We start from the raw sequence: 25,229 nt of genomic DNA, 5'->3' as shown, positions 1-25,229 counted from the left end.
TCGTAGTAGTTGACACTTACAGTGTTGGGATCGATTATTGTAGTCTATTCAAGATGTCACCCTACGCCGCGGTTAAGTTTCCAGACACGCACATGTAGTAGTAAATACAAGAACATAAACATAAAGACATATACACCCGCGGTCGTTTGTATTTGTGATTTCGCATGAAGTGTAAAGACCGCTTCGATAAATGATTTCATCATTTAATGCCAGTGTGTGCTGTATGATTTTACGTTCAGCATCACGGAGATTAAATCTGTCTTCTTGCACGAGACGATGCATCCGAATGACAACACGCCTGTACTCCGCGGTAAGAACCAAAATGTGACACGCTTCTCATTTAACTTCAGCTGTTTATCATTAATCTCATTAGTTTTGCATCCCTTTATTCGTTTTGCTGAACTTAGTTCTGTAAAGTTGGTGTAGTCAAGCTGAAAGAAATCCTTGTGACTGTGAAGGTGCAGTGATCATTTCCTGTCTAGGAATCTGTAAAGGCTGATCTGAGGAAGCTGAAAGGGCTAGAGAAGCGCTTTGAGAGAAAGCTGCGTTCAGTTTACGAGCAGTTTGCTGATGTGCCGGACACCAGTGTGGTGAGTGGCTTCCTTTGTGGATAAAATTGATCCATTTCATGAGATGCAATGGCACTTAACTTCCTCTGATCCTCAAGTTTCAGGGACTCCATCATGTGTATACAGTGCAAGAGGATGGAGTATACAGAGCAACACGTGGAGAAGGTAAACAGTAGTGGTGTAAACCCTGGCTTCCACATGATAGGATATGGTTTTGATTATCAAGCAACCTTTTGTTATCAGTATAGTACTGGATCTGCTACAGTATGATAAAGCTCGATTTAGTGGCTTGTGCTCGATATGTGATTGGCATTATAATAAAAAAAAAAAATATCTGGGATAATCTTAAAAGAATCTTAAAGAGAAAAAGGCTATTTTAAGTAATTAGCTTGCTTACGGATTTACACATCAATAAGTTTTTACACACCAGTGCTTTATCCTTTTTTAATAATAATTCATTTATATATAGTTATAATCAAAAACAATCTATGTATGAGTACTGCTTTGATTCCTTTTTCATCATTCCCTTTTAAACTGATGAGTCTATCCAAAAATGTCTGATTGTTACACCCCATTGCTCTTCCTTTATTAACTTCATAGAATGTTACAAATTTTAGAAGGCTTTTTTAAAAACCTTTTTAGGCTTTTAGCACAATTTAGTGTTTTTCCTGATTCAACTTATCAGCTAATTATTTAACCTTCCCTGGAATGAAGTGCGTGTGTTGAAGCGAGGGGAATTTCCTAGTGTTTTACACGCATCTGTGATACAAAGCAATGGAAAGAATGGATCTCGTTCCCAAAATGCACTTGAAGGCAGAATTGTGTATGTGTTGTGTTTCCTCAGATGAGCAGGACGTTGTGCCAGTGCTCAGTGCTGACTGGGCAGGTGATGTGGACAGGACTGTTCAGAGGGTCAGACTCTCTCCTTCTGAGTCCATGCTGGCAGCTACACTGAAGAGTAACCACAGTGAAGCAGCTAGATGCCTGATAGTTCAATTAGAACCCTATGCTGTTCCCCAGGAGCCCATGCTCATGCTTGACAACGTGTTCAGCTTTGGTAAGGCTACACAATTATAACGTTAACGTTGTAACTTGTGATTTTAAATACAGTGCACAGCATACGGACCCTTTCAAAAGTATTGGAACAGCAAGGCCAGTGCTTTTATTTTTGCTCCGCACATTAGGAAGACATTATTACTTAAGACAGCTCTCTGGTCTTCATGTTGGTTTATCCTTTTTAACAACAATTACAGTCTTTACAGGTCAGGGCTCAAATCAAGAGTAGACATTAGATAGTATTTCATTGTTTAAACATTCAGTGTAACACTTAGGCAAAGAGAAACAGCTGTTAATATTTTAGATCACTTGAATAAATGGATGGCTGCCATGTTTTAAGGTTAACACAGATGGATATAAATATCAGGAAATTTGATTCAATCGTCTCATATTCATCTTCTGATCTCAAACACAAATGTCTTCAGTGAAAAACCCATGCCCGTCCTGTTCCGATACTGTATAAAATGTTGTGTGCATTTCTTTGAAGTCTATACTTAAAAAGGAATACATAGTGATGGAGCATTACAAGCAACAGGAGCAAAATGCTTTGCCTTTTGTGGATTGAAATAAACAGTGTGTCTTTTTGTTTTGAGATTGGCATGAGATGGACAAATCAAACCCTTGGAAACCTTTTTGGTGAATTCTTTTGATCATCAGTGCTGTTGGAAAAAGTCCCAGTCTTCAGGTTAATCCAACCACATTATCAGAGATCTAAGATATCTAGCTATGATTTTCAGATTCTATTAAAAGTTTTGATTGGTTGAACAAGATGCAGTAGATTAGTGTGGAAACCAACTGTATGGCAGTAGGGCTACAGACAGGAGCTTGTGCAGTGAAGGAATTTACAATGCATATTAGTTACATTCTTTCCTTTGCTATTCTATGACTTATGGCATTAATGACTGCCTGTTCTCGGGACAGAGTGGGCCGCTGATGACGTATTGTACTACACTACTCAAGAAGGGCTCCGGTGCAGACATGTTTGTCGACTTCACTTTACAAACACTGGAGCTTACAGCATGCTGGTTTATGAAGAAAAAGATCCTGAGTAAGAGTGTGTTACTAACACTGGCTGGCTGATTTGTTGGTGTCCTTTATTGTTTGATTAAAACCTGAGCATAGACTATTCTCAGTCACTGCTGTCATCTAGTTACTGCTTTTTTCCAATGTTTTTGTCCCCCTATATTAGGATTAAAATAGCAGAGTATTAGTGTGTTTTCAGTTTAGTGTAACATCTATTTCCCTTGTTATTGCATCTTTGTGAATAGAAGCTACATCAGCAGCTGCAGCACTGCAGTCTCTATACTATTCCTCTCAGAAATCAATATTATCGCTTCACTCTCATTTATTTTAAAACCATCACCAAATTATTTACAGCAAGTTGCTGATACGGTATATAAGTATATATAATTTTCCCCACATTTTGTCATGTTACTATCAGGAAATTGATTTAACTGGGATTTTAAAAATCAATATATCTAAAATATTAATATATCTATAATGGGAAGGCTCTTTGACCGGGCCATTCTCATTCTCTAACTCAGATTTTTGGATCTGAACCACTCGCAATCCTAAGCTCAAATATATTTTCCTGACTGGTTTCCTTCTAGCATATTCAGACCAAATCAGATTTTATTGGTCACACACAAGCATACATGGTACAACATGCAGTTAAATACCTTTCATGACTGTGTGGTGACATAATTCGCATAAAAAACAAAATTTACTTGCATAGAAATAAAAAAAAGAAAGAAAGAAAAATATAAAAAAAATAGAAGGTAAAAATTGTACAAACTGTATGTGGTATATAGTGCATGTATGTTCAGTATGTGCAATACAATGTTGTGCAACACCACGCTGAGGTAGTTGCAGTGAAAAAGCTAACAATATAATGGATATTTATACATACAGGATGTGCCATGTATATTGATATGAATGTTGGGTGTGGGTGTTATGCCATATTGTGCAATATTAGACTGAATTCCTGGTCTGTGTTTATGTTTATGCATCCTTATCTCCACTGGGATCAGCTTTCCAGTTTAAAAATAAAGCACCCACCATACACACGCATACACAAAATAATGCTATCACCACCATGCTTCACTGTGGGAATGGTGTTGTCAGGGTAACAAGCAGTGTTGCGTTTTTACCAAACATAGCACTTTTTACCAAGGCCAAAAATCATTTTTTAGACTCAAAAATGGCTTTCATACGAGTTTCTTCTCATTTTGTGCCATGCCTGACTTTGTGGTCTTGTACACAGCTTCTCCCACCCAAACTCACTTTCACTACTCAGGAATGAAAATTTTACATTTTCAATATTGATAAGTCTAACAGTCAGTTCTATTACACTGTAAGAGCCGTAAGTCTATGTAAATGAGACCGGTAGAAATTATTTCCTTTTTGCAATGATACAACTCTCACTTAGTAAATACTTTACAAACAGGTTCAAGTTCAATTTTATTTGTCCTATATCGGTGACAGTTTGTACAATGAAATGTTTACGAGGCTCAGGCAAACTACAGCAATAATTCATGCAAAAAATAAAAGCTAAAATAAAATAAAACACTTAAGAATAGTAATATCATATACAGTAAATGGATATAAGTTTATATCTGTTTGATAACACTATTTGTGCTTTGGAGAGATACATAAAATATTTGAAAGCAAATAGGTGTGACTACTATTAATAGAGATGCAATAACAAGGTATATGTATTAAATAGGTATAGGTATCATGTATTAAATATATTGTATAACAACGTCAAATGAATTCGGAATGTTTATGTGCTGTGTAGGTTCTTCGTGGAGGTCATTCGTTCAAGAGACCAGAGACTTCTGACTATAAACTGCAGCAGTAAGAGCAGCTCTGAGGTCTGGATGATTGACAGCAGGTCTCCTCTCTCACCTCCTAAACTAGTACAGTCTCGGCAGCCTGGTCTGCTGTATCATGTAGAGCGCTCGGACAATCAGCTGTACATCCTCGCCAACACTGGCCCAGGTCAAGAGTACGAGGTGAGCAGCTGCACTGTCCCATGCATTTCTATTCATGTCCTGAATGTTAGAATTGACAGCAACAATTGCATTATTTTTTTCCCTGTTCTGAATTAAACACAAAAGTGAAAAACCTTTTAGAATTATCGTTAGTAATATTAGTTCTGATCTATAATGCTGATTGTACAGTATCTAGTATCTCTCATAAACTTGCTTTTTAGAAAACACTGTAATTATACATCTTTTGAAAATCGAAAAGAGTCATTTATCTAACGTCATGGAAGGTTGTAAAATGATAGTATGTTGTGCATGGATGTGCGAAATAAAATACAAACACTGGTTTGATAAAGGAAGCAATGGAAAATAGTGTTCTCCATGACGTTTGCTGGTTTTCTCCCAGTTTTCTATATTTCTGGCCAACACCCAGCAATATTTGGAGTAGCTTGTAGATTCACTGTGAGTCTCATATTGGCTGATGCATTGTGCTGATTGTACAAGGCACTGCTAAATCCTTGTACAAGTGCCAGTTGACTACACTCTAAAGAGACACAAACAAGCTACCTATGGTGCTGCCAGAAACAGTCAATACAGATATAGTATAAGGCAGTAATAAGTAAGGCAGTGGTGGCTCAATGATTAAGGCTCTGGGTTACTGATTAGAAGGTCAGGGGTTGAAGCCCCAGAACCACCAAGCTACCACTGTTGGGCCCTTAACCCTCTCTGCTCCACTAGCTCTCTATCATGACTGATCCCAAATTCCTACCAAGCTGGGATATACAAAGAAAAAAAATCCCTGTGCTGGAATGTATACATGAAAAATAAAGGCTTCTTTTAGATAAAATATATTTAATAACATTTTTTGTAACAGTAGTCTATGCTGCCTTTGTATGCACAAAGCAGAGAGACAGCATGCACTTTAAGAAAGACACCTTTTTGAATTTTCTGTTAGGCTTAAACTCAGCATGTGTATAGTGTATATGATTGCTGTTCTTCTGACCTGTTCATGTGGTTTATTTTTGCGAAGCTGCTGAGGACCCCTCTCTCCTCTCCAGCCATGTGCTATTGGAAGCCTGTGTTCAGTCCCGGACCCAGAGCAGTTGTTAAAGACATGGAGATGCTACCAGATCACGGTGTGTTCATAGTGAGGGGTCCTGAGGGTCGACTCCAACTGCAGTGCTTGCCATTTAAAACTCCGAATGATGTGGCCGTTCACCATGTAAGAACAGTTATTTAAAGTTGTGCTCATTACAGTACTGCTCATGTGTATAAAAGCTAAATATTTCTTTGTTTTATGTAATCGTTATTTGTATCCTATCCCTGCAAAGCCAGGCTTTTGAACTCCTTTGTATCTTTATAAATGACGGAAGTAAATAGCCCGATTCTTAACCTTCAGCTAAATGTGTGTTAGGGTTAATGTACTGCCATATAATCTTTGTTTATTCAAGTTACTGTAAATTATTCACTCAAAGTTGCATCATCATCAATTTTTAACAAACAGCAAATTCTAAGTGATTTTGCTATGGCTCGGGATGTGAGAAGAGCTTTTTTTAATGATTATTTTTATGATTAACATAGCTCCCATCCTGGGCCTGTGCTGTGGAGACAGAACGCTCTGACACACTGAAGACAAATGTATTCCGCTTCCTCCTGTCCTCCCCGGTTCATCCCCCTCGCCGCTTCCTCTTATCTCCTACAGATGAGCGACCCCTCTCCTGTGAGAGAGTGCTTCAACACACCGCTCTCTCTGACTGTCACACCACCCGCCTGCAGGCCATCAGCCAGGTCTTTATTCTAGTATACATCTTACTGCAGTGTGAGAATGTTCAGTCCTAGAGGAGATCAACAATCAGCTCAGTTTATTGCTTAAGACTAGTTAAACTCAGGTTTAGGACATGTATGCATTTTTATTAATGGCTCTCAAACACATCTCTCATTTCACCAGGGTCAATAAGGAAATTCAAAATCTGATGCCCATAGTTAATGTACACTATATGGCGAATGTCTATATGGTATGTAGACACCGTTAGTGTATTAAGTACACATTTCTCTGGGATGTTTTTGTACACTGTAGAATCAAGATTTCCCTTTAATGCAACTAAGAAGCCTAAACATGTTCCAGCATGACAGTGCATAAGTGCACAAAGCAATGCATAGTTTGCCAAGGTTAGAGGCAAAGAGCTCAAGAGCTCTGAACTTAACCCCAGTGAACACCTTTAGTGTAAACCGGAGCTCTGACTGCACCCCAGGCCTCCTCACCTGACATCATTGCTCAATTTTAATAAATCTCTTCAGGCTGAATGTTCACAAAGCAATGCTCCAAAATCTAGTGGAAATCCTTCCCAGAAGAGTGGAGGTTATTATAACAGCAAAGGGGGAATGCATCTCAAATAGGATGTTCAAAAAGCAGTTATGGGTGTGATTGGTCAGGTGTCTACATACATTTTGGTGATATAGTGTATATGATGTAAACATTCAATGCATAATTGTGTTTTAGGATGGGACTGCAGTACCTGTGACAATTTTTCACACAAAATCATTGGCTGATCTGAGTGATGTTCCACTTTTGCTCCATGTATATGGTGCTTATGGCTTGGACCTCAACATGGCCTTCAGTCCTGAGAAGAGACTGCTGCTGGAGGATAACTGGGCTCTGGCATACTGCCATGTCAGGTACAGAACTATCAGAATGAAGAGTGTTAATGGAAGCTTGTGCGGTCTGTAATATTTAATGATCAGTGTAGTATTCTGAAAGAATAATCACAGAAATTTTAGTGATAATTGCAAATCCACTCACTGTCCACTTTATTATGAACACCTGCACATTTGTGTAGTTATCTAATCAGCCAATTATGTGGCAGTAGCACAGTGGCTAAAATCATACAGGTACAGATTATGTTCTTTAGTTAATGTTCACATGAAACAAAAAACTGTGAGTCCTTTGACTTTGGCATGGTTCTTGGTATCAGATCTGCTGGTTTGAGCATTTCATAAACTGCTGAACTCCTGGGATTTTCACACACATCAGTCTACACAGAATGGTGCACAAAACAAAAAACACTGAATGATCAGCAGTAGATCATCAGTTTCTGAAATAATCAAACCAGCCCGTGTGGCACCAACAACTATGTCACAATGAAAGATCAAACTTTTTTCCCCCTACACTAATATTTGATGTGAACATTAATGAAGGTCTTGACCTCAATCTGCCTGATTTTATGAATTGTGTTGGTGTCTCATGATTAGCTGATTGTATAACTGCAGTGTAGAGATGTTACTAGAATGTACACCTATTGACGTTTGTGTGTGTTGGGGGTGTAATTGAACAGGGGTGGTGGTGAGTGTGGTCTGGCCTGGCACAAAGCAGGGTGTTTGCAGCGCAAGCAGAATGGAGTGGAGGATCTTGCTGCCTGTATTCAGACACTTTTTAAGTCAGGAGTGTCTCAGCCTGCACTTACTGCCCTCACTGCACACAGTGCCGGAGCTGTCCTAGCGGGTGCACTCTGCAACCAACATCCTCATCTCCTCAGAGCCGTCCTCCTGCAGGTGAGATGCAATGTCATGAAGCTCTGCTGTATGTCGTTTATAGAATTCAAGACAGTGAATACGAGAAATGTTGCAAGGAGCGCCTCCATCTGAGTTTATCTGTCTCTGGTCTCTGTTTTTTGGTGTATGCTACTACTTAGTATACAGTAAATCCAGCACATGCTGTTTTAACGCTGGGGTCAGTCAGTCACTGTAAAGGTCTCTTGTAGATCTGCAACTGCTAAGCCTTGATTATCTGTACTTCTCATTGAACAGGGTTTTAAAAAATAGGCTTTGATGTTTCTGAAGAACAAGTTAACATTTAAACAGATCTTTTTTATTATTATTATTATTATTATTATTATTATTATTATTATTATTGGTATTATTTAGACCCTTAGTCCTTGTATTAGTTACAATTCCTCTGTATCAATGTACTTAAAAAAAAAAGAAGGCATTTTTCCCAAAATTTCTGTCAGATTAAAATGCCTTCAATATACCCAGCCAACATAAATGATCCAAAGGGGAACATAGATCAATTAAATCATGTGGGGGTTTTTTGTGTGAATGTAATTTTTCCATTCAGAATTTTCATGTGAATTAAAAAAAATTACTAAATTTTATTTAGAAACAACATTAATATCGTTACTTTGCAATTTACAAATATTAGGTCTTCTGAAACGTATACGTCATATTTCATCATATTTCATACCCATGGTCTGAAAGGTCTGTACTGAATATAAAATGATGAGGTTTCTCACAAGCGATGCTACTTTCAAACTTAGGCAAAACAAGGAACCTGAGAACAGTTAGCAGTCACATGCTGCTTTAATCTTAGAAGCTTGCAGTACTTCTCAGATAAGCAAGTGACATTATGTTGTGCGAAAGTATGCACTGATCAGGCATAACATTATGAACACTGAGAGGTGAAGTGAATAACACTGATTATCTCCTCATCATGGCACCTGTTAGTGGGTGGGATATATTAGGCAGCAAGTGAACATTTTGTCCTCAAAGTTGATGTGTTAGAAGCAGGAAAAATGGGCAAGCGTAAGGATTTGAGCGAGTTTGACAAGGGCCAGATTGTGATGGCTAGACGACTGGATCAGAGCATCTCCAAAACTGCAGCTCTTGTGGGGTGTTCCCGGTCTGCAGTAGTCAGTATCTATCAAAAGTATCCCTTAAATCCTGTAAGTCCTTTAAGACCTGTAAGTTGCAACATAAAGGATCTGCTGGTGCCAGATACCACAGCACACCTTCAGGGATCTAGTGGTGTCCATACCTAGACGGGTCAGGGCTGTTTTGGCAGCAAAAGGGGGACCAACACAATATTAAGCAGGTGGTCATAATGTTATGCCTGATCTGTGTACTTCATGATTTTTTTTATTTGATATTGATATCAAACCTTATAATATAAATTCAGGCAAATATTTCTTGTGTGAACTGCAATCCTTATACTGTAATATCAACATATAAGATTCACTTGCAGTGGTTTATCTGTTTAGGCACCTTTTTTGGATGTTCTTAGCACCATGCAGGACGCATCCCTTCCGTTAACAGTAGAGGAGAGAGGGGAGTGGGGTGACCCGCTTGCCTATACACAAGACAGGAACAACATTGCCTCTTACTGTCCCTGTTATAATATCACTCCTCAGGTAATTCAGACTTACATTTCCAATGCCACTTTAAATGTCTGTGTGATGACTTACAGATATATCTTCTGTGCTCCAGCTCTATCCATCCATGCTAATCACTGCGTACTCTGAGGACAGCAGAGTGCCTTTGGCAGGTGTCCTAAAGTACGTGGAAAAACTCAAGAAGGCCATCCAGATACATACCAGCAACCTCAGGATTAAGGGTTAGTCTTCAGCTTCACTGGAAATGTTGGTGCTATTTCTGATTCATGCTATTATTCGCTTCATTAGAGCTGGAAATAGTAATTAATTCTTAGCACTTGAGGGATTTTATTTTAAGTAGATTCATCTAATTGAAATTAGTTAACACTAATTGAATGGTCAGGTTTATTAAAGGTCAGGTCAGTGATTTTTTTTTTAGACATTTCTTGTGATATTTAATACTGTATTCACTGTAAGACTGTATTCGATCATCTCAAGTTCCCTCAAGTTTTTTTCCTGCAATCACTCATAATTCCTGACCTCTAGTCAAATGCAGTAAAACATTTCAGCAGCTGTCTCAATCTGTGGCTGTTCCTGCTTGTTAAACTGTCTGTGTGTGTGTGTGTGTGTGTGTGTGGGTGGGTGTGCAGACTTGAGAAGCTGTATTTGTTTGTATTTTAGTTTCCGAATATTCCAAATCCCTAGCTTTAGCTAAAATTGCAGACTACACCTTTAACCATTTGACTCCAGTCCAATCGCTGTAACTTTCTGCTGCTTGACATGACCTGCAGGTCTGAGGACCTTCACAGGCCAAGTGAGCACTGTAACAAGAATGCTAGTAGCTTATCTCACAGCGTGGGATATGTCAAGAGCTGTCAAGAGTAAACCAAAAACCATTAAAAGCACAGCAAGAAGAATAGAATGAGTGGAGTGTGATGTAACAAAACCTAGAGGTGGTTTGTCTAAAAGGCCAGCTCTCAAGTCAGCCAGTAGGATAAGCACAAGCTGTGTCTTCAGTAGAGTAAGTCTGAAAACATGTGATTTGTTAGAAGCCTGTTCTATCACGCAGAGGTCACCTTGTGTGTGAGCATTCGTTGCGAGATATGGTGTCAGCACATCCCAATCCCTTAGAGTGCAAATTCCTTTCCTTCTCTGTGTGTGGTTAATTAACATACATGCACACACACACACACAAACACACACACACATACACAGATGAATGCTAAAAGCAAGTCTCCTTCTAATCTCTTGCTACCCTTCTTCAAGAGATAAAATGCTGATCACACATGCCAGCAGCTGGAGCGATTAGCATGTTTGAAAGATAGCATATCAGATCAGGAACAATACACCGGGCTGGGCCAAGGTCAGGAGGAGGCTTGTGAAAAACAGACCAAAGAGAGGCAGACTGATAGTCAAAGACACCAACGGTGACGCTGCCGATAGCAGACAGAGGAGTTTTCAGGATTAGCTGTGTGATGTTCAAACAGCACTGTACTTCAGAGTCGGATATAAAGTGACGACGTGCAAGTTTCTCGATGGCCTCTCAGGATTAAGAGCAGCAAACTCCTGGATGTGCTAGGATGGACAGGAGAGAGCCTAGCTCTTTTAGATTAAGTCCTGCATGGCTTCACCTGTCCAGTGGACAAGACATGTAACACTTTTTGTTTAACAGAGAGCAGCTTTGTTCCTGTCATCATGACTAAGCACAGCTAATTACTTGGGATAACACTGTATCTTGGCTGCTCATTCACAAAGCATGCCTGTTAATAAATACATGTATTAACCTTCTACTAGCACGAGTATGAGTTAAAATGTGTTTTATACTATAAATATGTGAATGTCTTTGGTTGCTTGCTTCAGTCTTAAATGAGTCAGTAGAAAAAATGGACACTTGTTTGTCATAGAATTCCATTTTTTGCCTTAATTGAATGTATAAATAGATTATTTAAAAGAAAAAAAAACATATTTTCAGTGTGAGATTATGCTAATGAACTAAAGAAACATATTTTTAAAAACCTTTTTGTTTTAAAATTTTTAATGTTTCTTATTTATAACTCAGCACTACCAAGGCTGCCAATAATTCTGGAGCTGACTTTACGGCACTGAAGACGCAAATAAACGTTTTACAAAAAGCTTCACCATAACAACAATTTTTTTTAACCATGCATTATCAGGCTCAAATTATATGGAGTATCCACCATGCAAACCTCTACGAATGAGTTAGTATAGAAAAGATAATATATTAGATAGTGAGCTCATTAACACTTTCTAACCATTCATATTCAACAACACTGTTGTCTAATGTTAATCTATTCCACAATTTCAGTGTTTATTCATATGCTCATTTATTTCCCAATGAGATATATTTTGTTATATATTTAATTTTAGCATAAATAGATTTATATACTTGACCCTCCTTGTGTTAGTTTTGAAGAGTTTGGCATGTGGTGATGTTAAGCTCATAAGGTGGGCCTGACGCCCAGGGGAGGCACTGTGTGCCTGTGAGCCAGAGATAAAGAGGCTACTGTGAATCGCCCCCACTTCAACACACCTGAGAGGATCACAGCCTGCTCATGCCCGTGCATTCGGTTACTGTCTTTATCCCGTATGCCAGCGTGGTTATGCTTCTCAAAACCAGGCTTTACATTAATTGCTCCAAATGGATACATATACTGTTGGTATAGTCATGTCATAGTATAACTGCATGATGTACTGCAACATCATTTTTACATTCTTCTTCAATCAGGACATGTCCCAGCTGTCATTCTGAATCTTCAGCCAGGTGGAGGTCACTTTGGTCCGGAGGATTATGACCAGTCCATCTGTGAGGTGCTGTATTCATTCATTCATTTCTTTCCAGTGCCAGACCCCAGTTATTCTTTAATCTTGAAATCTTTTGTAGCTCATAAAATTCTAACATTTGCTTTTCTTTTTTGCCCTAATCATTTACTTGAATTCAGTTATAAACAGGTTTTCTTTTAACCACTTTAACTTGCATACTCTCACCTCTTTTGAACACAATATTTCACCTTACATCATGGATTTGAATTTGTAATTGACTTTACTGGGATTTTTATCATTTAATGTACACTGCATGTCCAACATTTAAAGGTCCAAATGACTTGTTTAGCTTGATATGCTTTCACTACTTGGTTCAGTACATGTAGAATTACCTTGGCTGCAGCTTGAGCTACACGTCTTCTGGGATATGTCACTATCAGCTTTGTACACCAGATCTTGGTGTGTTTTGTTCCTTTCTTTTCGGGAAAAATTGCTGAAGTTCTGCCAGATTAGATGGATGAAATCTTGCCACAGATTTTCATTCAGAGTGAAATCTGGGCTTTGACTGGGCCTTTCTAACACCTTTTAGCTTCTTAGGTTTTGAACTACTCCAGTGTAGCTTTGCCAGTATGCATGGTGTTGTCCTATTGGAATGGGAATCTTTGCACCGGTCTCAAGACTCTTGCATGAACAAGAACAGATTTTCCTCTCGGATTAGCTTTTTGTTATTTAGTATTTTGCTTCATCCTTCAAGTTTCCCATGCTAATGAAAACCGCTACCACCACCATGTGAGGATGGTGTTTTCACCAAACATACCACATTATACCAAGGTCAGCATATTCAGTTTTGGTCTCAACAATTCAAGGTTTCCAACACATAGCCAAGTCATCAAGCTTTTTTTTCATTAATGATTTTTTAGCACTTTTTTATGGGGTGTCTAGACAGTGGTTGTCCTTTGAACAGCTCCTCCAATCTGACATGTGCATTTCATAAGCTTCTTCACAGTTAACCTTGTCATCTTAGCTATTTCTCAAACTAGTGCCTTCTTTACCCAATCAAATACTTTACCAGAACCTTTGTTTTGTTGAATTTTTATGCTACACTATATTGTCAAAAGTTTTGAGACACCCCTCCAAATCATTGAATTCAGGTGTTGGGCTTGACCCCTTAGTTCTAGTAAAAGGCACTCTTAATGCTTCAGCATACCAAGACATTTTGGACAATTTCATGCTCCGGAATTTGTGGGAACCGTTTGGGGATGACCCCTTCCTGTTCCAACATGACTGCACACCAGTGCACAAAGCAAGGTCCATAAAGACATGGATAAGAGAGTTTGGTGTGGAGGAACTTGACTGGCCTGCACAGAGTCCTGACCTCAACCCGATAGAACACCTTTGGGATGAATTAGAGTGGAGACTGTGAGCTTCTCATCCAAAATCAGTGCCTGACCTCACAAATGCACTTTTAGTGGAATGGTCAAAAATTCCCATAAACACACTCCTAAACCTTGTGGAAAGCCTTCCCAGAAGACTTGAAGCTGTTATAGCTGCAAAGGGCGGGCCAACTCCATATCACATTCATGTGCATGTAAAGGCAGACGTCCCAGTTTTGGCCTGGCTCACAGTCTCCTCTCTAATTCATCCCAAAAGTGTTCTATCAGGTTGAGGTCAGGCCAGTCAAGTTCCTCCACAGCAGGAACAGGTGTATTTATATTGCGATCCTGTGACACTTTATTCACACAAAGCTGAACTCCATTCAACTAATTATGTGCCTTCAGATGTGCCTTCAACTTTAATACATGCCAGTTCATGCCAGTTTCAGGTACTTGTGCCAGGCATTGCACACTTTTGTTGCTGTTTCACTTATCAGATGTTCTTGTACAATCTTCCAATAAAGCGGCTCAATGAAACTTTCTGCGACTCATTAACTCATCTCTTGGCCCACTGAGAACTTTTGTTGGTCATGACCATGTGTTAGATATTAACTTTGACAAAGCCTTTGAGCTTGTTTAACAATAAAACACTTTTACTATACTAAGAAATGGAGATCATACAGTTTCAGAATCATGCCTCAATGTTTACATTTTTTAATCATAGCTAGTTCAGAGCATGATATCCTGATTCTTTTTAACCCTGTGTGCTCTTGATTTCTCTTGCAGATTGCTCACCAGTTAGCTTTCCTCTACACAACGCTGGGCCTCAGCTTCCATCGATCCAGAGAGAACAAAAGAGGAAGTTATCCATGAGGAAGACTTGGTGAAATCTAATATCATTCTGTATACAAATGTAATTGTGAATAAAGCATGTGAATTATTTTAACAAATGCCTTTATTTTGAAGATGCAATATGGACAATTTTCTTTCATGTCACATTCACATACTTAGCACTTGTACAAAATATCAAGTGCACTTAGGAAGCAGGCTTTCTCAGAGACGTAACACTCAGACTTGTGGTTGAGGTGAAAGCGCTTAGTGCTGGAGTATTTCAGCAGCAGTCCCTGGCCCTTTGAGGTCCTGATTTTGGATTTGGAGAAGCTGCTCTCTGTTCCAGTTTGTGTACTGAAGTGAACGCTGAGCTGATCTGGCAGCTCGCTAACTGCAGAGAGATTTGTTTCTGTATCTTGGCCAAAGTTCAGGAGCACTAGAAAAACCTGGTTCAGTCCATCCAGCTCACGCAAAAAGGCAAACACGTTATCATCTGCCCAGACATAGCAGAGCCAGCCTCGAGTCAGTGCTACTTCCTTTTCTCTGAGCTGAGCCAGAGTGCGGTACTGCTCCAGCACTGAGGCAGGGTCACCCTGTTGAACCTGTACACACACACACATATATGTATATATAACTGTATACTTGAAGCCCTTCAAATATTTAAATTCATCAAGAGAATAGTAAAATGTAATAATAAGTGATATAAGGTACTGATATAGAAAATGCCTGTCTGACATTCATCTTTAATAACTTATTTGCCCTGGTCAGGGTGATGAAGCATGGTGCCTCGAACACTGGCTGAAAGGTACAAATTTTCCCTAGATAGGATGGCAGTTCATCACAATACACACACACCTTCACACCATGGGACAGTATACTTTAACCAGTACACCTACTCGCATTTTTTAAAGTGGGAAGAACTAGTAAACCTGGACAAAACCCACAGAAACATGGGGAGAACATGCAGAGAAACTTTACACAGAGAGGAAACCCAGCTCAAGATTAAACAGAAAACCCTGGAGGTATGAGAATACAATACTGTATACGAAATAAAAATTTAAGGTTAAATACTTATTGTTGGGAAAATACGGTTAGAAATGTAATCGAGACTCTATTACATGAGATGACTCTATTGGGTAAGATTTACCAACCTTATTTTGGATAATGATTGATGATGAAATTTTATCAGTCACATACACAATCACACAGTACTTCATGCAGTGAAATGCTTTTTGTGATTGTCCATATTCTAAAAAAAGTTAAATAAAAATTGTCAAAAATGGGGAGTTATTATTGTGACATTTAGCAACACATACCTCTACGTTTATGGTGGCGAAATTTGGACCTACATCCAACCAGGTACCATTCTTGCTATCACTAAACCCAGCATTGAGAGTGCTGTTCCACTGCATTGGTGTCCTCTGAGGATCCCGACTGTTGTTCTAAACAAGGATAATTGTGTGTTTGAAGCCAGTTTGATATCTGGGTTTGGGAACACAGCAAATAAAGTGCCTGTTCACTTACTGGGTCAAACTTTCCAAAAGGATCCTGGATCACAGAAACATTGACATTCTCCATGCCAATTTCCTCGCCATAGTATGTGGTGGGGGTTCCAGGTAGAGTTAACAGCAGCATGTTGACAACACGAACATAATCCTGACCAGCTCTGGAGCTCATGCGTGGCTTGTCATGATTCCCTACCTACACAGATATTAATGAATCAAGTATTATTGTTCAAAGTTAAAACTTTATATCTAAAAACATTATTGTTTGGAAAAACAGAGCAGGGAACTCACCACCCAGTTTGGCCATTTCCCCTTGGGCATGTTTGACATCCAGAGTTCAACCAATTCCTTCGCTCTCAATCCAGACAGACCATCAGGGAGGTCCAGCAGATAAAAGTTAAAGGGGAAATCAGCCTCTTTAGCAAAATGGGTTCCATAGTACATCATGGTCTTTTCAATTTCTTCATAGTCGTATGACTCCGTCACCATAAAACTGTTGGTTTAAAGACATAAACTATCATTTTTCTTTCCGAAAAAAAAATTCTTCAGGTTCACACAAAAAATCTATGAGAAATCTATGAGTACCGATAACGTCCTGGCTCTCTGCTGTAATCATCCAGGTTTACTCTCCAGCTTCGAAGGATGTCATGCAGGCCTACTTGTGTGTATGTATAGTCATGGTACAGCTCAAATTCCGTATCCACAGTATCCTGTAATGTGAAACGTGGAGAAAAAAAATCTGTTCTTGAGTTTTGTGTCTGTATTTTTTTTTTATGCCACTTCAGATAGAAATGACAATTGTGACAGATTTTTCTGGAAAATTGCATCAATAACAAGACAAAAAAAAATTTATTTCACTGTTTTCTGCTTTATAAAATGATGAAATCCGCCTGTAGTGTTTTGCCTTGATAAAATGATGGATTACTTATTACTTATATGGCAGTATCTTTACACCTGGGCTAATCAAGGCTACCATAAAGATATGTGATATAACACTTAAACACCCCTGTGCGTCCCCTTCTGCCAAATGCTTCAGATTGAAATGTAGATAAATGTATGAGAAGCCAAGCTTCCATTACATACTCCGCTTCAGTGCTTAAGAGAAATAACTCTCTCTGACATTGCCATTAAAGAGTTGCCTGTGTGCACTGCTCAGATTTCCAGCTCCTTTGAAACTATGTTGTTTTTAGGATAATTGGAATGACTCTCTGGTAAAATCCAGGGAAGTATGCACCAGTAATCTCCTGACTGCTCTGAGAACAAAGTCACTTACAGTGCTAGTTTTATTTAAAGCGCATTTCAAGCTCATTAAAGTGTTAACACAGAAATTCTTTTCATAAGGAATTTTGGGGATTGTGGAATGAGAGGTGCATGATAGTGGGCCCAAGGATTAGACAGCTATAATGAGAGGTACAATGTTAAGCTATAAATATTATATCTATAAATAGAGCTGTTCAGAGATGCGGCCACCTGGTATTACACTGGGTGAGGATAATAACTGGTTTGCAGTTAAACCTGTATAATAACTCACAGGAGGTTGTTTGGGATCAACCTGGGGTTCGTTCCTCAAATGTGTCGCTTCAAGAATATGCTTGACAGCATCCATGCGAAACCCATCCACCCCCTTCTTTAACCAGAAATGGATTACGTCCTGTTAAAGAAAAACAGAGACAAATATGTTGTAACATGGAGAGAAACCTGGTAGTATGTTCAACTTACAAAGGAGCACGATCTGTAAATTTCCCAATTTTACTTAAGACTGTTGAGTCATTCAATCATTAAACTAATGAAAAGATGCAAAAAGAGTGTATACTTCCACAAAGAATTGCATATTAGCTTGTATCAGGAAGAGAAGCATACTGTAAACCATATCACCACCGCTATAAGCACCACTGATAACAGTGAAGATGAAACAGCTGGGGTCAAAGGCAAAGCTGCTTGTATACTTGACCCTCCTTGTGTCTGCTACCTTTGAAGAGTTTGTCATGTGGTGATGTTAAGCTCATCAGATGAGACACTGTGTGCCTGTTAGTCAGAGATAAAGAGGCTACTGTGACTCGAAAACCACCTGAGAGGGTGTCAGCCTGCTGGGTATTACACAACACACCCACTTATTCATTCAGACACTGCACCACTCTGCCAGCTCTTTCTTTCACCTTGTCCTTCTCAGCAACAGTACATCATGGTGCCATGTTCATTAATGACCTCACAGTGTATACAGTCTCTACTACAGATCTTACCAAAAATGCATAAGCTAATATTAATGGTGCAGTAACACTACAGTATTATTGTTTATTGATTATGCTGCGTGTATGATTACCGTCATCTCCTTTACAACGTCGGGGTTCCGGAAGTTGAGATCTGGCTGCTCTTTGAGGAATTGATGGAGGTAGCACTGCCCACGAACTGGGTCATACGTCCAGCTGGAGTTCCCAAACACACTCAACTGAGGATGAATCATGCATTAAAACATGGCTGGAATGTTTCAATGACATGGTCTGTGTTATAGCATATAAAGTAGATTCCAAACATTCAGCCATTTTCTGAACTACTTATTATGGAGTCCCCAGGGACTCAGGGCACAAGGCGGGGGATACCATGCCAATATGTCACAGGGCACAATTACACATACTTAAAATTTGTAAAGAATTTAGAGATGCAAATCAGCCTTTAATGCATTTCTTTGGACTGCGAGAGAAAACTGGAGTACCCAAAGGAAGCCCCAAAAGCATGGGCAGAACCCCCATGATTCCAGACATATTAGATACATGAACCCCCTTGATATAATAATGATTATGAACCCTCTGAAGGACTAACATCCTAACTATGCTCAGTATTCTGGGATCCCTGACCAGGATAAAGCATTAATTAAACATGAACAAATGAATAAAAATGATAAATAGATTAATAGTCAGTTAAAGCAATAATGTTGAAATGAGTCTATCTGCCTGTGTGCAGTGTGGATTATCGTACCCAGTTGTTAGGGGGTTTGTCCTCGGTGCAGTTCACCCAGACATAGAAGTCAGAATAGTATTCGGTGCGGTTACGGCTGAGCTGGAACCAGATGTGCTTATCACTAGTGTGGTTGGGAATGTAGTCCATGATCAGTTTCAGGCCTGTCACAGTCACACACTTTTATTACATTTGAACAAAAACACCTACAAATCACAATATTTGCATGTATGAAATCTGTTTAAATGAAAGGTTTTCAATGAGATTTATGCTCACCCATGCTATGCATGCTGGACAGCAGCTCATCAAAGTCTGCCATGGTTCCAAAGAGAGGATCGACATCCCTGAAGTCTTCTACGTCGTAGCCAAAATCCTTCATGGGAGACTTATAGAAAGGGCTGATCCAGATTGCTTTGACATTTAGATACTGGAAATGGCTCAGTTTTTCTTTGATGCCTGCATATAAGCATATTATTGGAAAAAAAAGTTATAGAGGTATAAACTGTTTATCATGCACACAGCAAGTGTTTTTTTTTATATTAACATATCCTTTCCTAACCTATCCTATCTTTATTGCAGCCTTGTTCATAAAGTCACTGGATTCCATTTGTGCAATTTATGTTAGTGTCTCTTCTGACCATTACATATTAACAGTCATCGCAGAGAAGCTTCTAGCTAGTTGCAAAACAACTGGCCTTCAAATAGAACTATCATGTGCACTTGGTACATTCTAGAGGAAAACAGTTTAAGCTGTGCAGAAAGTGATGCATTTCATTTGAATATGTGTATGTGAGTAAGTATGTAAAATGTAATATGTGTGTAAACTCAGTGAACTTAATGCTGTGATGTAGAATACACTAGGAAAGGTTAACTTCAACTAGGAGCACATGTTTACATATTAGTTTGCATCGGTGTGAGAAATAGACCTGTCTATAATAAGAAGGTGCACGCAATATTATTTACCAGTTTTGTCTGCTACAGGCCTGAACATGGCTATTACAGTCATGGTATTGTCAAAGTAGCAGATTGTAATTTTTATTCCTCTGTTACCTGTATGGAGGATTGCAATAGCAGTAAAAACAGACAAGGCACACTCTTTCCTTGTATTGAAACTGTATTTGTCCTGAGTACAATAAGGTGCCTGAACTATGCAGCTCTGTTTTGCCTCAAGGTGGAGCCTATTTCTGATCCGGAAGAATTTTAACATACATTTGAAATAAAGAAGAAAAAATAGCTAAATACATACATGACAAATTTGTGAGAGTTGTTCTCAGATAATACAGAAAATATAATAACAATGCAGTAAATAATTGTACATATCAGATAGCACCTTTAAATTTTAAGGGATTCGCTCATATTTTAAGTCAAGAACATACTATAGATAACTGGCTTACCGTTCATATTTACACTGATCAGCCATTATCTTTGAGAACTGACTGTTTACATGCTGCCCGCAACTTGACAGGTGCATTGTAATGAGATAAATAATGTTATTTACTTCACCTGTCAGTGGTTTTAATGTTATTGCTGATCCATGTACATACAGTGAGTTCTGATCTAATCTGTGAGTTTAAACAGGCAACACTTAATTCCAAGGTTGTTATCATGCTGTGTCTCTTTTAAATATAAAGTTTTGTAAGGAGAAAAGGTGCAAAGTAATCCTCAAGAACATGATCTATTTTTATTACACCTGCATTTCTATTACACCATTAGAACACAGAATCTAAGGGGGTGTTTTACCACGTATACTCACTTGACATGACTGTCAAAAATTGGCTGAATCTACAATCAAGGACAGAAAGTAGATAAGATCCAAATCATAAGGCCCAAAATGTATACATTTGCTTCTTGTTTTTTTGTTTTACTTAAAAGTGAGGAAGGACTGCTAGCCCATTTACACCAGTTTAACCTTGTCCTAATTCATACTAATGTCACTGGTGACTATGGAAGTTCACTGTTACCATTTAAGAATTATTCATAATGTGTTTATACCGATGACAGGACGCAAGTCTACAAAATCTCACTGAGTTTTAACCTACAAGTAAATATAAGGTATAAATTCTGACAGATGTGCGATTTATTAGCAGCTATCACTTGGTAAGCATGAAGGCTGTAATGTAACATCAAGATATTGTTTTTTTCCAGTAGATTTATTTCAGAAAAACAAAATGCTTATAATAGCAAATGTTATTTTATTTATTTTATTTTATTTTATTTATTTTTTGATATTTCCTTACACACTTTTTACAAGTTTTCTCCTACTAACCAGATGTTTTGTTCTAGTAACAAGTTGCTTTTCTTGTAAAAAAAGAAAGAAAAGAAAAGAAAAAAAAAAGGTGTTTTGTTGCTGTAACGAAATGTTTTTATAATCATCACGAGATGTTTTATTATAGTAACAACACTTCTCTCAAGGGTTTTCTTGTAATAAAAATATGTTTTCTTTGTTACAGATGCTTTCGTGTAGTAACAACACTTCTCTAATACTCAACCAGATGTTTTGCTGTAGTAAGAAAAATGATTCTTTTCCCCTAAAACGACATAATAACGACATGTTTTCTCTTGGTAAAGAGATGCCGGTGTGATTATTTCCCTCCAAACACGCTTTCTGTACACGACTAACTTAGTAAAGCCTCGACCTTTGACTAACAGCCTAAAAGCCTGTTGACAGTAAAATCTAGTTGATTTATTAAGTGTAGCGCAGATCTTTACCGTTGAGATCTCCGACCCCGTCTCCGTCGGAGTCTTTGAATGAGCGGGGGTAGATCTGATACACCGGGGTTGTTTGCCACCAGCTCAGGCAGGCTGGAGAAAGGACTATGAGTGTGATGGTGAGCGCTATGAGCGCCAGGGTGCACGCCACCGCCAGCCAGAAGAGGATTTCTCTCGGTATTCGGTATCGAGCCTGACTGGAGTATACCAGCAGGACCTCTTTGGGCATCCCGGCGTACGGTTTGATCTGCGTGTACGCGCTTTCCTCTGCGCTCGCCGAGGCGCGCGGCTCCTGACTGGAACTTATGTTGTCTTCTTCATCATCCTGAAAAGCCGAGTTGTCGATATATTCCTTTAGCTCAACAGAGGAGTCTTTGTTATTTCGGGTTAAGCTCATTTTGCGTGCAGGTGTTTCAGTGCAATCAAAAGAGACTGCGCGTCGAGGACGAGCTCTTTTATGCTCTTTAATAGTCTCGAGTGTCTACCTGCTCAAGGCCAGAGCTAGCAGTCTCTCCCTCCACTCCACCCCCTTTTAACACACACACACACCCACACACACATACACACATACACACACGGACTTGCTTTTGCTTTTAATCCTTTTTTTTTTTGGATTATGCTAACCGTAGAAACCAAAAGGAAATGTCTCCTTTCTGTATCAAAACTCCCCACAAAGTACACATACACTGATCAGCCATAATATTAACACCACCTGTCTAATATTGTATAGGTCCACCATTTGCTCTGAGTCTATAAGACATTTGAAGATGTTTTGTGAAATCAAGACGTCATCATTAGACCTGAAGTTGTGAGGTGGGAACACTGTGGATCTGACGATCCCTTCCTTCCTTCCCTTCGATCTTCCCACTGATGTTTGATCAAATTGCGAAATGGAGTTTTTGGACAAGTCAACGTCTTGAACTTAGTCATGTTCTTCAAACAATTCTTGAACAATTTTTGCAGTGTGGCAGAAACCATACTGCTGTTGAAAGAGGCCATTGTCATTATTGGATACCATGGTCATAAAGGACAGTATTTGGTCTGCAGCAATGTTTAGGTAGATGGTACGTGTCAAAGTAACATCCATATGAATGCCAGGACCGAAGGTTTCCCAACAGGACTCTGCACAGACCTCTTCCCATAGTGCATCCTGGAGCCATCTCTTCCCAAGGAAAGTTATGAATACGCATCTGGCCATCCACATGATATAAAAGAAAATATGATTCATCAGTTCAGGACACCTTCTTCCATGGTCTAGTTCTGATGTTCACATACCCATTGTAGGCATTGTCGATGATTGACAGGGGTCAGCATAGGTGCTCTGACGGGTTATTCATCTACATAGCACAGAGAACAGCACATGCTGAAACATTCTATTCCCCTTACACCATAGCCAAAACAGCTGATACTTAAATACAATGTTTTATTCCTTTTGTAAACCAACAGTGATGACAGTTATTTCCCTCAAATAGATACGCCTCTATAGCAAATCTGGCTAGGAGTGTGACACAGGGGAAGGCTAGATTTTCACCTCATATCAGTTTTTGAGAATCGAAAGGTTTTAAGGCAAATGATATCTATACTAACTTAGAACCAGGACTTAAATTTATTTATATTGTTAATATATTATTTATAAGCATTTATAAATATATTTATTTTGACTTGATGAATACATACGCTATATTCAGAATTTTAGAATCATAAAATAACAGGATTAACGTTTACCATTTGTTTTAATATACTGTGTGACTGAGTTATAACTATTATTTATGTACAAATCAAAAACAATATATTGTGAATTGGGATTTTAGTTATTTTTAAGGGCATTTATATATGGAATGCAAAGATTCCTTCATGATCCCATGTGTCACAAATCTATTAAAGCTTTCATTTAAAAACTAACCTTCAGTCCTCTTTTTTACAACTGTGAATCCTGTTTTGTCTTCAGACTTTAAATAAGTTTCTTTCATTAATCAGTGTTATGATTTTGCCCCAGAAATGACCACTGTGATGAGCACTTCCATGTTGGCCATCATGGACTGAGCACTTTTGGGTTAGCCGCCATTTTATGCACTCTGGCATATATTTAAGGATGCCGCCGGCGCTCTTTTGTCACCAGATGGTCTCTCCAGTTTGCCTTTGTGAGCAGCAGAGGTCTGGGACAGGGAGTTAACAAGGGCCTACATGTTCTGGGCACCTGCTGGGTCCATGTCTGACCAGATGGTGCTTTCAGAGTGACTGGCTTGGACCCAAATGCTAGGTGTGAGGTGGGACTAAAATGACACAGTCTTTACTGAGCACACAGGTAGCAAAACAGTTGATGTCCATCAGCTCACATCCTTGCTACAGACCTGGACCCCAGGAGCCGAGCAAGCCTTCCAAACGCAATTTACCTCAGACCCTATATTAACCGTGCCTAACCACTCTCTCCAGTTTGTTGTGGAGACCTCAGACCTTGGAGTAGGAGAAACCCGAAGGATAACCGTCTGCACCCATGTGCCTTCTCGTGCAAACTGAACTCGACTGAATGCAACTATGCTACTGGGAAGAGGGAGCTGTTGGCTATAAAGTGCGCTTAAGGAGTGCCGCAATTGGCTGGAGGGAGCGGAACGGCCTCTCAGTGAGGATAGACCACAAGAACCTCGAGTACCTCTAGACAGCAAAAAGACTAAATCCTTGTCATACCCGCTGGGCCCTCTCCTTCAGGAGGTTCAGTTTTACATTCTCCTATTGTATGGGGGCTAAGAACAGCAAACCGGACTCCCTCTCATGCCAGTTTGCTCCAGCAGTGAAGGAACCCGTCACCTACTCCTATCCTCCATCATGATCAAAGCCCTGTGACTGGACATCCAGAAGAAGGTCCAGCAAGCTGCAACCTGCCAACCTGTTCAAGAAGGGTTTCCAGAGAGAAAGGTCTATGTATCTGATCCTTTACGCTCCCAGGTCCTCCAGTGGTGCCATAATTCCCATTCGTTCTGCCACCCCAGCCCTGCTTGAACTCTGCCCCTCCTACAGCAATGCTGTAGCCTGCCATAATCTAACACCTCACTTTGTGGGACCCAGTAGCCATCCACCTCAAGTTTCCCAAGGTCCTCATAGTCCTTCCTACATTCCACATCCCACCATTGTGATTGTTGGTTTTCTGTTTGTAAATTACTGTGTGTTTTTAAAAGGTCTCATAACTATTTACCTGCCTGCCTGCATCCACTGAGCAAAATTGGCTGTGCTCCCAGGATGGGAGGTGTGACAATAATAGCGATCACCAAATCTGTCAGTTCATGCATACGGTAGTAGCATGGATAGTAGGTGGATAGTATTTTTT

The 25,229-nt window shown here is 39.3% G+C and overlaps 2 protein-coding genes across 3 annotated transcripts; one reads left to right on the top strand and one right to left on the bottom strand.

The window, feature by feature from the left end:
- The first annotated feature begins 52 nt into the window (after window positions 1–52).
- prepl (prolyl endopeptidase like) lies at window positions 53–14,860 on the top strand. 2 transcript variants are annotated; one of them, XM_058386040.1, is made up of 14 exons: window positions 53–310; window positions 483–590; window positions 668–734; window positions 1,414–1,626; window positions 2,547–2,673; window positions 4,423–4,639; window positions 5,643–5,834; window positions 6,194–6,400; window positions 7,113–7,288; window positions 7,945–8,161; window positions 9,646–9,795; window positions 9,872–9,998; window positions 12,503–12,585; window positions 14,697–14,860. In XM_058386040.1, the coding sequence occupies exons 1-14, from the start codon at window positions 191–193 to the stop codon at window positions 14,781–14,783; spliced, it is 2,091 nt and encodes a 696-aa protein (XP_058242023.1). In that variant the 5' UTR covers window positions 53–190; the 3' UTR covers window positions 14,784–14,860. The 2 variants fall into 2 exon arrangements, with proteins under 2 accessions (XP_058242023.1, XP_058242024.1); XM_058386041.1 differs by having other exon boundaries at window positions 459–590.
- On the bottom strand, window positions 14,848–22,383 carry slc3a1 (solute carrier family 3 member 1). Its single transcript, XM_058386042.1, has 10 exons — window positions 21,908–22,383; window positions 19,475–19,654; window positions 19,220–19,362; window positions 18,567–18,692; window positions 17,778–17,897; window positions 16,832–16,956; window positions 16,538–16,739; window positions 16,266–16,442; window positions 16,058–16,183; window positions 14,848–15,343 (listed from the first exon to the last, which is right to left on the bottom strand). The coding sequence occupies exons 1-10, from the start codon at window positions 22,302–22,304 to the stop codon at window positions 14,918–14,920; spliced, it is 2,022 nt and encodes a 673-aa protein (XP_058242025.1). The 5' UTR covers window positions 22,305–22,383; the 3' UTR covers window positions 14,848–14,917.
- Between the last annotated feature and the right edge of the window lie 2,846 nt (window positions 22,384–25,229).

Source organism: Hemibagrus wyckioides, linkage group LG03 (assembly GCF_019097595.1).
Source record: "Hemibagrus wyckioides isolate EC202008001 linkage group LG03, SWU_Hwy_1.0, whole genome shotgun sequence".
Classification (NCBI taxonomy): Eukaryota; Metazoa; Chordata; class Actinopteri; order Siluriformes; family Bagridae; genus Hemibagrus; species Hemibagrus wyckioides.
This window is presented reverse-complemented; position numbering and strand designations above follow the sequence as displayed.